Below are 13,202 nucleotides of genomic sequence, written 5' to 3' on the forward strand. Positions count from 1 at the left end.
AAACTTTTTTGATACCCCTGAAATATATGTTATAAGGAAATATATTTGTTGCAAGGAAATAATATTTAGATATTAACTATATACGTATTTTTATTTTGTTACTTTCTTTCTTGGAGTCCATTTTACAGTTAATCTATAGTAAGGGCTATAATTTTGGACAACTACACTGTTTTTCTGTTTGTTTGTTTGTTTGTTTTTTGCCTCCATACACCGCCACAATGAACTATTAAGATGTGAGCAAAGAAAAAGTCAAAAATCATAAATCCAAGTAGCGGGTCTACAATGTGATTATTTTCCTGGTAATTGTTGTGGAAAATTTAACAATAACCTGCAACACATCCAGTGAGCTTGATTTGAAGTGAGCTTAATAAACACATTGCAATGTGTTTATTAAACCACACCAGGACCATCTCTGAATTGTGGCCACCGCCCTTACATCTTATATACGCAGACACAGACACTCTTAAACAAAGAACATTCCACAGCAGATCAACTATTAGCAGATCCTTAAATGTTCAGTCTAAGAAAAGCTCCGACCAACCATCACCTCATCTGCAACAGGATGTCCAGAGCCCTGAGTCTGATGTGGAGGTGCAATAAAACTTGAGCCCCACTTACGATCACATTCCACATGCATACAAACTGGTGACAGGAGTGCTCTTACTATACTAAAGTGATATGGTTGAAATATGTGATTAATACATGAGAAAAGAAATCTGCCACGACATTACTTTCTTGGTTGCCAGAACTGAATCTTCAGATGATTTCTTCTGCACATTGAAAAAACCAGAGGAAGAAATAAACTGAATATTCCTATGCACCCGTCTCTCCTCCTCTCTGGACATCCAATAACCATTGCTGACCTGATGTCCAGCCACATCTTATCATACCTCACTTTTTCTCGTCAAAACTGTGTTTGTCAGCCACTGTATACTCAATGTAATTTCTCTTATTAAGTCACACATTTGCTTAGTCATGCTCTTTTGTTGCAAGAAACTTTATTTCAATTGGTGAAACAGGCAGCAAGTACTGAAGTCTAGTAGAAAGAGTTTACAGACTTTAAGACGTTTGATTTTTTGGTTAATGTGAGCATGATCAAAACCCTGAAAATGGATTTCAGCTCTACTATAACAGTCTACATTGTTAAGCTGTGGTAAATGAAGGCTGCCTATGGACATCAGATGTCATACAAATCTCTGCATGCCTACTGATTGTTTCAACCAAGAGTATAAGTATAATGGAGAGTCCCGCCTTTGGTCAGGAAGCAGTCATGCTGATAGGTTCCCACCTTGAGCTGCCTTTGGCAGACTCCCAGCTGATCATCAAAGAGCAAGTCCAAGTCATAAACCTCGAGAGTCAGCATGTCATTTTCCTCAGCATAGAAGTAGGAGAATTCCTCATTCCACCAGGGGTTCGCGTCATTGTAGCGAACAGATGTTTTACCCAGAGAAGTAGAACCACAGGACACCGTGACATAGGCATCTGTGGTTAATAGGATAACGGTGGGAAGATTGCTGGCTCGCAGATCATACACCTTGAGTTGGGCTTCGACCATGATTGAACTGCACATCAGCAGCAAAAGGACGAGGGGCACACTAGACTCCATGGCTTTGCTGGAGGCTGTGGAGAAGGAAAAGTAGATTTACATTTTAGCCAGGATACCTGGATCGACACAGTCAGCCTTGTGAGGATCTATTTTATATTGGATGGAACACATTTATGCAATCCTCAGCATTGTCTACATATCCTCTGTGGATATTGCAGTGAACGGTGTTCCTGAGTCTGTACAGATTTTTTCACTACACAACTTAAATTGCTAAGCTCATCTGCTTAGCAATTTAATTAAAAACTTTTAAATACATTATTTTTTCATAGTATAATCTTCACGTGCTTTATCCGAAGCACACTTTCTGTGTACTCACTACCTAATTTATAGCCAAAGTATTCACTCACTGTGTTTAGCTTAGCTTAGCTTGTAGCCGACTCGTTAACACCATGGCTACTTCACCTGTCCCTCCTGCACATTGTGTCAGATGTTTAGTTACTCCTCAACCTCCTTTAACAGTAATGATACTTGTAACAAATGTAGCATATTTGCAGCTCTGGAGGCCAGGATTACTGAATTGGAGACTCGGCTTCGCACCCTTCATTCACCCGTAGCTAGCCAGGCCCCTGTAGCTGGTGCAGCCGAAGATAGCATAGGCCCCGCTAGCTGTTCCCCGGCAGACCTCAAGCAGCTGGGGAAAGAGGGTGGCTGGGTGACGGTGAGGAGGAAGCATAGTCTTAAACAGAAGCCCCAGGTACACCACCAACTTGTTCATGTGTCTAACTGTTTTTCCCCACTCGGCAACACACCCGCCGGGGGTCAAACTCTGGTAATTGGGGATTCTGTTCTCAGACATGTGAAGCTAGAGACACCGGCAACCATAGTCAATTGTCTTCCAGGGGCCAGAGCAGGCGACATTGAAGGAAATGTAAAACTGCTGGCTAAGGGTAAACGTAAATTCGGTAAAATCATAATTCACGTCGGCAGTAATGACACCCGGTTACGCCAATCGGAGGTCACTAAAATCAATATTGAATCGGTGTGCAACTTTGCCAAAACAATGTCGGACTCTGTAGTTTTCTCTGGTCCCCTCCCCAATCAGACCAGGAGTGACATGTTTAGCCGCATGTTCTCCTTAAATTGCTGGCTGTCTGAGTGGTGTCCCAGAAACGATGTGGGCTTCATAGATAATTGGCAAACCTTCTAGAGGAAACCTGGTCTTGTTAGGAGAGACGACATCCATCCCACTTTGGATGGAGCAGCTCTCATTTCTAGAAATATGGACAAATTTATTAAACCCCCCAAAATATGACTATCCAGAGTTGGGACCAGGAAGCAGAGTTGCAGTCTTACACGCCTCTCTGCAGCTTCTCTCCTCCTGCTACCCCCCCAAAAACCCATCTCCATAGAGACTGTGTCAGCTCCCAAACAGACAGAAAACAAACTAAAAACCAGCAACAAACAACTTAAACATAAACAATTACAAAGAAAGAACAATAAAGTATCCACATCTGAACCAAAGAGTAAAACAGTGAAATGTGGATTATTAAATATTAGGTCTCTCTCCTCCAAGTCTCTGTTAGTACATGACTTAATAATTGATCAACAAATCGGTTTACTCTGCCTTACAGAAACCTGGTTGCAGCAGGATGATTATGTTAGTTTAAATGAATCAACACCCCCAAGTCATTCTAACTACCAGAAACCTCGAAGCACAGGCCGAGGGGGCGGTGTGGCAGCAGTTTTTCACACCAGCCTATTAATTAACGAAAGACCAAGACAGGCTTTTAATTCATTTGAAAGCCTGATGCTTAACCTTGTCCACCCCAGCTGTAAAACTCATTGTCAAAATTGACTGAATTTTCCATGTGCATATGTGTAACATGTCATCGGCTTTGTGTGCTATATGGAAAAAACAACAACAACAGTATTGGACAAAGTATTCCAGGACAAAAGCTGGAATACTTTGTGCATCTACATGTCATCATTGTTAGTGCCAAAAAGTTCACAGTATCATTTGCTGAGCCCTCAGGTTTCAAGGAAATGTGTGTGAAAAGATTAGTCTGCTAACAGCTGGTGTTGTTTGGACGGTGTTTCTGTTCACCTTGGTGTTATCACATGCTTTATTAATGGGGTCTTTTCCATAAATGTGACCAACACTGATGACAAGCATCTCTATGCTCTAAAACAAACAAACAAAAAAACAGTTAACCAGTTCAGGGTTGCAAGGGTCTCAAACATAATATTTTCTATTAGAATGCTGAGTTTAAAAAGAACAAGGCAGCAGATTATCTTTTATATTTTCCTCAAATTAATGTGGTAACAAAATGAACTCAGGCATATGAAATAGTACAAATGAAAAGAGTTGATTCACCACACAATGTGATCAGATTATTATTAAAACACAGGAAGTGTGAGCAAAATTATGGGAAACAAATTTAAAGGTTTAAATAGATCTAGATGATAAATTGAAGACAAAAAGATCTTCATTTTATAATATTCTACTATCATTACAATTTAATAAAATTAAAAAACATTTTTCAAAGCGACATTTTTTGTTGTCTTCACATTATAAAACATCTAGCTTAGGCAACAACAGTAACAGCATGATCTTTTTTTTTCTTTTTTATTCTCTTTTATCTTTTCTTTTAAAAGAGAGCTGTTTAAAGGTTTAAAGTTTTTCTCCTAAATAGAAATCATTACAGAATGCCTAGTCCTACTTAAAATCCCATTCATTTTTCTTTTCTTTTATCATCTACTCGAACTAAGGAAAACGTTTGACTAACTCAAAGACAATTTCCACGCCTCCCCTGCCTGTCTGCAGAGGCAGTTTTGAATTTAGGAGCGGCAAGATGGCAGCGGCAAACCCTGGCGATTCTCTGGTAAGTATATTGTTTTTTTTATCTTCAAGTTTGTCTTTTGAAACGTTAGTTTTATTTAAATCCGTTGCTCACGTATAAAGTACACAGACGGGGTCTTTGCTCAACTCGTCTGAGGCGTGTCTCACTAAGCGCTACATGCTAGCATCTCGCTAACCGAGCTACCCTTTACATGCTGTGCTTTAGAAAATAGCATACTCGGTACAAAACCATACTCCGCAGATATTGATAGATAGACGAACACTGCAAATATAATGTTGGAAACGAGAACGGCCAGACCATCTTGATTGAATGTAACTTCGCTCCACACAAGTTTTGTGGTGGACATATTCATATTGGTATCTAATAAATGATTAATTCTTAGATTTTATCAAACGTTAATTTATAAATTGTTTCTGTCTTTATGTGTTTGTTTCAGATTATGCAAGATGAAATTATTCAGTCAGCAAGACACTTGCTGCAGTTGCTGACATTCCAACTGAACTGCTGCTGTGATGAATCAGAATACAAGGTACTTTAGCAAGACTTATGAGTTAATGCTACATTTAACTAAAATGCTATATTTTTTGTGTCCAATATTGTCTCCATATGATTTTGTTTTTTTGCAACATCTTGCAGAGAACAGAGTCAAGGTGGCCAGGGTACCAGCTTGGTCAACCCTGAAGACCATCCGTTCATCAAGAAATGACCAGGTGAAAAAGTCATAAACTAAACGCATGAGCATGGAATTTAGGATGCAACTTTATATCTTACCTGCTCTACACTCAGGGCTTGAATTACAACAACAGTCAATCACATTAAAAAAAAAAAATACTTTTGGTAGTTCTGTGTCTCTGTCTCTCTCCTCCAAACCCAGATGGCTGCTGGTACTGAACCGGGTTCTGGTTCTGCTGGAGGTTTCTTCTTGTTAAAGGGGAGTTTTTCCTCTGCGCTGTCACTTCATGCTGCTCAGTGTGAGGGATTGTTGAGGTTGAGTCCATATGTCCTGGGAACAACTGCTGGGCAATGACACCATGCAATCTTCTGGGATTCCTTAGATACAAAACCTGTGAACTGCACTTGTCCTTGGTCTCCACAGCTCACCTTTATACAGTTTTTTTTTTTTTTTTTTGCAGAGGGAAGAAATTTTCCTTTTTGACTGAAGTGTGTGGCTTGTGTATTGTGTTTTTGTGATGTTAAAGACTTGTTGCTGTCTACAACATAGAAAGTGGAGTTACAATCTCACCAGCGATTAGAGCATTGTCTGTATGAGATGGTTGTGTGTTAAAATCGTAGTAGATCATCAGTGTGTGAAATAGTTATTCCCCGTTCTGGTGCTCAGTGTCAACGTCAGCGGGTTGTTTTGAGTTGCTGCTGTGTGACTGGCTAATTAGATTTTTGCTTTAACATACAGCTATACCTAATAAAGTGGCTACTAAGTCAATCAGTCAATGGCCACAAAGTCATCAGATCTGACAGATGTGTAGTAGAAAAACAAGCAGTTGACATTTTAGAAGAATACATTTACATATTACAGAAGTATAAAAAAAAGAAAACTATTAATGCTCCCGAACCTTGTCAGTAAATGCAACATTTGTTTTAAACATTACTGCACTGTAAGTGTGTCCTATGGCACGTGTGTACTCATGTACTTACGTCCTTGTAGCCGTCTGCAGATGGACCTTTGTTGTACACGATTTTTCTTATTTTTTTTTCTATTTTTAGTTTTCTAATATATAATATCTCAATTTCACATTTGTGCTGCTGTAATAAGTGAATTTCCCCAATGTGGGATTAAATAAAGTCCATGTCTATGTAACAGCATGATCTAACTCATCTGATTATTATTAGTTTGGATCCATCTTATCTTTGATGCACAAACTTCTTTTACAGCGCAGGCTACTCTGATTGGATTAGAACAATGAAAACCTTGTAATGTACACTTTTAATTTGAGAAAAAAGCAATAAGGCAGTTCTAAACTCTTACCTGTAGCTCGATCTTGTCTCTCACCACATTACCTGCTGTTAGGGACGTTTTAGAGGCTGACTTATCAGCTTTATGTCAACAATACAATGGCCACACAACCTGCTCCACTCTCACCATTATATAATATGAATCTTACAGGAATAAAAAAAAAATTATATTCTCATATTTTTGAGCACTTCTTTGTATTTTTTTCCAGTACAGAAGTGTCATAATTCTGCTTCCTTTTGACCCAGCATTTTGAGTTTGTTATATCCTAGTGATGTTTTGGTTTATGTTCACGTGTATTTATAGTCTTATTCTATTTTTGCATTTCTTTTAGTCCCTGTTCAGTTCTTGGATTATTAGGTTTTATTATTATCATGTTCTCCTGTTTACATGTTTGCTGTGTCTAGTTGTGTTTCCCCTGTGGCGTCATGATAATTTGCTTCAGCTGTGTTCTTATAATTTCCCAGTCTAGTTTTGATATTCCTGGAGAGAAGACTAAGAGACATAATATATTGTGTGGAAGTGTAGAAGCAACACACATCCATCCAAGGTACAGTCTGAAAAAAAGAGCAATGAAGATTATGAATAAAACCACTTCAAGAGAACCATCAAATCTGCTTTTTTAGTAAAATTAATATTTTCAAATTTAAGGATTTGGTCAACCTCAAAACTGCACAATGTACAAAACAGCAAACATCTTTTCAGTAAATGACACTTCCATTTTTTTGTTGTTGCGCCCTCTCATATATACGAGGGGCAGTTGAAGATATTGACATTGATGTGGTGGTAATTCAACTGCAAGGTGAAGAGAAGAGAGCTTTAAATAGATCTGAGTGATCATTATCAAACAATAACAAGACTGCAAAATGAACCTGCATGCGTTTTTACACACACAGTGTGGAGGAGGTTTAGTCACTTTGTGGTTTCAGTAGAAGTTGTGACGAAGGAAACCACAGAAAAAAAAAATGACAACAGCTCTCTAAGGTTGAAGTGTGGCAAATTTGCTTCTCTTTTGTGAAACGTTTCCCTTCATTAAAAAAAAAAGAAAAAGGAAATTGCCACCACAAAGGTTTAAGCAACGACACAGTATGTACTTTTAAAGCTGAAAAAAGTGGAAAAGGAAATACTTATGAGTGTAGACATTAAATAAATAGCTCTCAATACTACAAAGATATATTTTTTATGTTTATCCGAACTGTTATGGGAAGCAGGGCACTGATTACTGTTAATCTCCACAGACTCAAGAAGTCAATTTTCACAGCTATAGGCCAATTATGAGTTGATACTGTTGATATTTTTATTCATTGATTTAGCACACAACTAGGCTAGGTTATGTAGATCCTTTTCTCTTTACTTATGTTGGTAAAATGATCATTGAAGCTACTGCAATTTTGCCTGACAACATTTTTATGACAGCTATATTTGCCTGTACTTTCATATATATCATAATACATTGACACTCAATTCTCTGTCTAGAGAACACTGGTTAGCTAATACTGTTGTCAAGTACCCTATCACTAGCAAACAAACAGCAAGCCAAACGATTAATTCATATATGAAATTCCAATGTTACATGAAAATATGTATAATGCTTACCGGCTATTAAAGAAAAGTATCTTGAAATCCAAAGAATTCAAATTGCTGGATCAGCGGATAGAGGCGGTTTCTCACAAGTGCAGTAGTTTTTTAGTTTTTTTTTTTTCTTTTAAGGCGTTTTTTTCCCGAAGTTGCAAAAGTTTGACGTCACAACAATGAGCTCCATCACTTGCAATGTTGAATCTGGAACAACATTAATTATGACGATGTGGGAACAACACCAACATGAGGATATCAGATCATGTGGTAACTTCAGGTTTAACCCTTTTTTCTGTGTGAAGGTAGTTAACTTCTTCCTGGAATAGATTTAATTGTAATTGCGGTTTTCTTTTGTTCTGCTTTTTAGCTTAAAAGAGGAATGTTTGAATACTCAAAAGATTTTTTAATCAAGTTCTGAATACAGCCAAGAAGAATATGCTACTAATGCAAATTCAGCTACAACCTTTGTGAGGCATCTGCTCACAGCAGTCTTCCCTGTGGAAATACTGCTAGTGAGCAATCTTCGAGGGGGAAAACGAGGCAGAGGAGATGCACGTTTACCGCTCGACAAAAATAAATTGGATGCCATCTACAGTAAGTTTTTAGCTTTTTATGGCATGTTTTCGCAGTTGTCCACACTTCTGGCATTTAAAGATAACAAAGGACCAATGAAAAACAAGGGCCACACATATGAAGAATATCTTCTTAACATTTATGCATATATTATTGTTGATGAAGAAAGGCCTCCACCAAATAGAGGATTCTAGTTGATCTTTTTTGAGTTATATCCAGATGAATGAATGGTCTTTTCGTGACATACTATTGTAGGCCTTAGATTTCTCTGGTGTTTCATTTCCTTTATGGTGCATTTTGTTTGTCCAACTTCAAAGTAACAAATGATGGTAGATAAGTATTTTACATTCTGAATGTTCTTGCATTGGATGTATTTCAGTGACTGCGTTTACATGCAGCCGATAACCCATTCAAAACTGGAATGTTAGCAATAACCCGGTCACACATGGCTTTAAAATACTGGCAAAAATCCAAATATAAGTTTTGGAGTTACCAAATATTTTGGTGAGAAAAGGGTCATGTAAAACCTCTATCGGCATATCGCCATCAAAATGAAAATGGATTTGTGTTTTGCACATGTTCTATTCCCACGGAATCCTGGTCTTTTGAGTAGAGGAACTTTGCGTATGTGCCGTCTGGCTCTCTGTGACTCTCTCATCTCATGCATGTGAATGAGTTATTCCGAATGTTTCAGAAACCTGAATAGTGAGCCTCACTCAACCATAACCTGAATATTGGCTGTATGTAAATGTAGTCAATGTAGTGAACCTCTCCATGCATCGTCTGCAAATTTCAAAGCTGACACCATTAGATATTAAGACTGATTAATGCAGGATCATTGCACTATTGTTTAAGATCATTGGGTTCTTTTACACTACTAATTCAGTTCTTGTCATCACCCCCCCCCCCCCTGCATTTTTGTACATATACAGTGGGGCAAAAAAGTATTTAGTCAGCCACCGATTGTGCAAGTTCCCCCACTTAAAATGATGACAGAGGTCAGTAATTTGCACCAGAGGTACACTTCAACTGTGAGAGACAGAATGTGAAAAAAAAATCCATGAATCCACATGGTAGGATTTGTAAAGAATTTATTCGTAAATTAGGGTGGAAAATAAGTATTTGGTCACCTCAAACAAGGAAAATCTCTGGCTCTCACAGACCTGTAACGTCTTCTGTAAGAAGCTTTTCTGTCCCCCACTCGTTACCTGTATGAATGGCACCTGTTTGAACTCATCATCTGTATAAAAGACACCTGTCCACAGCCTCAAACAGTCAGACTCCAAACTCCGCCATGGCCAAGACCAAAGAGCTTTCGAAGGACACCAGGAAAAGTATTGTAGACCTGCACCAGACTGGGAAGAGTGAATCTACAATAGGCAAGCAGCTTGGTGTGAAAAAAATCAACTGTGGGAGCAATCATCAGAAAATGGAAGACATACAAGACCACTGATAATCTCCCTCGATCTGGGGCTCCACGCAAGATCTCATCCCGTGGGGTCAGAATGATCATGAGAACGGTGAGCAAAGATCCCAGAACCACACGGGGGGACCTGGTGAATGACCTGCAGAGAGCTGGGACCAAAGTAACAAAGGTCACCATCAGTAACACACTACAACGGCAGGGAATCAAATCCCGCAGTGCCAGACGTGTTCCGCTGCTGAAGCCAGTGCATGTCCAGGCCCGTCTGAAGTTTGCCAGAGAGCACATGGATGATACAGCAGAGGATTGGGAGAATGTCATGTGGTCAGATGAAACCAAAGTAGAACTTTTTGGTATAAACTCAACTCGTCGTGTTTGGAGGAAGAAGAATACTGAGTTGCATCCCAAGAACACCATACCTACTGTGAAGCATGGGGGTGGAAACATCATGCTATGGGGCTGTTTTTCTGCCAAGGGGACAGGACGACTGATCCGTGTTAAGGACAGAATGAATGGGGCCATGTATCGTGAGATTTTGAGCCAAAACCTCCTTCCATCAGTGAGAACTTTGAAGATGAAACGAGGCTGGGTCTTCCAACATGACAATGATCCAAAACACACCACCCGGGCAACAAAGGAGTGGCTCCGTAAGAAGCATTTGAAAGTCCTGGAGTGGCCTAGCAAGTCTCCAGACCTCAACCCCATAGAAAATCTGTGGCGGGAGTTGAAACTCTGTGTTGCTCAGCGACAGCCCCAAAACATCACTGCTCTCGAGAAGATCTGCATGGAGGAATGGGCCAAAATACCAGCTACTGTGTGTGCAAACCTGGTAAAGACCTATAGCAAACGTTTGACCTCTGTTATTGCCAACAAAGGTTATGTTACAAAGTATTGAGTTGTATTTTTGTTATTGACCAAATACTTATTTTCCACCCTGATTTACGAATAAATTCTTTACAAATCCTACCATGTGGATTCATGGATTTTTTTTTCCCACATTCTGTCTCTTACAGTTGAAGTGTACCTCTGGTGCAAATTACTGACCTCTGTCATCATTTTAGGTGGGGGAACTTGCACAATCGGTGGCTGACTAAATACTTTTTTGCCCCACTGTATATAGGTGCAACCCTTGAGAAGTGGCCTGGGACCCATCCTTCCAGCATTGGTACTACAATCAATGCCAAGATCACAGAACTCCGGGCCAGAAATAAAAATGTCTCTGTCACAGCATCCCCATAACTTGACTTTCAATGTCTCGTTTGGCATGTTATTATAATGCCAATTCATGTTTTATCTATTAAAGATAGATTGTTTGTTTTGTTTTTTTAAGTGGGCAGGTTTTTTGCCCTCCAAAGTTTTACTTATGTTAGCAGGTAAAAGTTCCACAAATTTGCAGCAAAAAGGTATGCAGCTTAGCATGCTCTTTAAACAATAGAGCTTAGATTTGGTTAAATATTTCTGTGAAATATCAGTATGTGACTGTTATATCAGAATAATAAAAGTTAATTGAATTTAAAGATTGCCCAGTATTCATGTTTTTTGTTTTCTTCAGTATTACAATACATTGACTGCCGACCTGTCAAAGAAAGTTATGTTGGCTTACGAGTTTGTCTTTGCATTGCTAGTTTTTAACTGATGTTGGTCAAGCAGGGGCAAATGATACTGTTGTCTTTTTCATATGTGATAGATTTTTTTTTCTAGTAATGTTAATTTGTATAAAATTAATAATTAGGTTTATAGGTTTTTTATGAGATGAGATTTAAGAATTCTTAGAAGAAAAATGTAAAAAAAAAAATAGTTTACCATAAAAATGTATTGCCTGAACATAAAGAGAAAACATATGTAATCTAACATATTCTTAGAATATATGTATAAAAAGCATTTAAAAAAAGAGATTATTGCCCTGCAAACTACATTTACTTTACATATAAAAAAAAATTTATCTAACAGATTTTGTTCATATATGTAAAGCATATGTCTTTATGACAAATGTACTAAAAAACTATGCAAAAAATTATATGGAACATCTATGGAATACATACTTTGACATGTACTTTCCTTATATAACTTATGTGATCCTCTTTATTATCATGTATGAAAGTAATCCGAAAGTGGCCACTTTCAGGAGTAAATCATACAAACCTTATATGATTCACTATATATGGAGCAAATTAAAGCTGATGCAAATCTTTTCTAAGTTTTTTCTATTTCTTTAACATATGGGTATGTTCCGACAGTGACAGTTCAGCAGAAAGTACAAGTATGAGAAAAAGTAAGAGGAAATTACACAACTAAAAATATAAACCCATCTCTCAGGAACATACAAAGAGAAGCTGTCTTAAAAGGCACTCTCAGAGAATGGATGCAAGTTCTATAACAGCAACTACTACTAGAGATAGTTTTGAATCACGTGATTTTGAAGAGCCCTTGTCTGGGTTAAATAAACCTGGAGAAACCATCTCAGCTGTAGATCTGTTATGGTCATGACACTTCAACAAAAAAAAACCCAAACAAAAAACATGGTGGTGGACTGTACAAGAAAAACATTTTATTGTTGTTTTTGCTTTAAACCATAGATCAAAATGGCACGCCATTTGGGATCCAAACAAAGATAAACCCAAAGTGTTGAGAGCAATCAAATTCCCCAAGGAATCCAAAGAGCCAAGATTGCAGTTTACTTTACTGACTAACAAAGGTAACCGGGCCCATAATAATCGTGTGCTTGAAAAAGGAAAAGGTCTAGTGATACCACCTCAACAATGTTGTGCATTAGTGAAGGCCAGTGACTACCTAACTGAGAATTACCTGAAGAGAAAATCCCTTTGGAGGTATATGTAAAGATGTCATCTGAACGAAATAATCAAAGCCATGAAGCCTGGAACATCCAGGGTACAGTCTATTTGTTAATATGCTGAACCACTCCCAAGTGGTGTAAATGAACGGTTTTGGAAACTGGTCCTTGATAAGACTGGCGATGAGATCACCAATGTTGTCCACAGTGAGAAAAACATACTGAAACTTGGGGAACACCTCTTCAGTAAGCTTTGACACGATGTTGCAAAACATGAATCACAGGGCGACCGAGGCTCAGGGGATAGTAAAGGTATAGTAATCATTCCCAACTATTTTCAGTTGAAGATGATAAAGGATTCAGAAAGTTTATTCATGCAGGCCTATATGACAGAGAATGTGCATCTTCTTTTTGTTTTCATATTTTAATTTATATTTAAAATATTTGTGTTCACTGTAAATTTG

The 13,202-nt window shown here is 38.2% G+C and overlaps 1 protein-coding gene and 1 long non-coding RNA gene across 3 annotated transcripts; one reads left to right on the forward strand and one right to left on the reverse strand.

Annotated features, from left to right (window-relative positions):
- Nucleotides 1-981: 981 nt before the first annotated feature.
- Nucleotides 982-6,485, reverse strand: LOC113014721 (uncharacterized). The gene is made up of 2 exons (XM_026156435.2): nt 6,392-6,485; nt 982-1,620 (listed from the first exon to the last, which is right to left on the reverse strand). The coding sequence occupies exon 2, from the start codon at nt 1,604-1,606 to the stop codon at nt 1,217-1,219; it is 390 nt and encodes a 129-aa protein (XP_026012220.2). The 5' UTR covers nt 1,607-1,620; nt 6,392-6,485; the 3' UTR covers nt 982-1,216.
- Nucleotides 4,318-6,228, forward strand: LOC145423492 (uncharacterized). Of its 2 annotated transcripts, XR_013904553.1 has the most exons (4): nt 4,318-4,428; nt 4,844-4,936; nt 5,044-5,117; nt 5,282-6,228. It is a non-coding gene; the product is annotated as an uncharacterized LOC145423492 (long non-coding RNA). The 2 variants fall into 2 exon arrangements; XR_013904552.1 differs by lacking the exon at nt 5,282-6,228 and having other exon boundaries at nt 5,044-5,247.
- Nucleotides 6,486-13,202: the final 6,717 nt, after the last annotated feature.

This window comes from Astatotilapia calliptera, chromosome 22, assembly GCF_964374335.1.
Source record: "Astatotilapia calliptera chromosome 22, fAstCal68.1, whole genome shotgun sequence".
Classification (NCBI taxonomy): Eukaryota; Metazoa; Chordata; class Actinopteri; order Cichliformes; family Cichlidae; genus Astatotilapia; species Astatotilapia calliptera.

Bases quoted from the DNA above. Each gene is read 5' to 3' on its own strand.
- LOC113014721 (XM_026156435.2), bottom strand. From the start codon at position 1,606: ATGGAGTCTAGTGTGCCCCTCGTCCTTTTGCTGCTGATGTGCAGTTCA.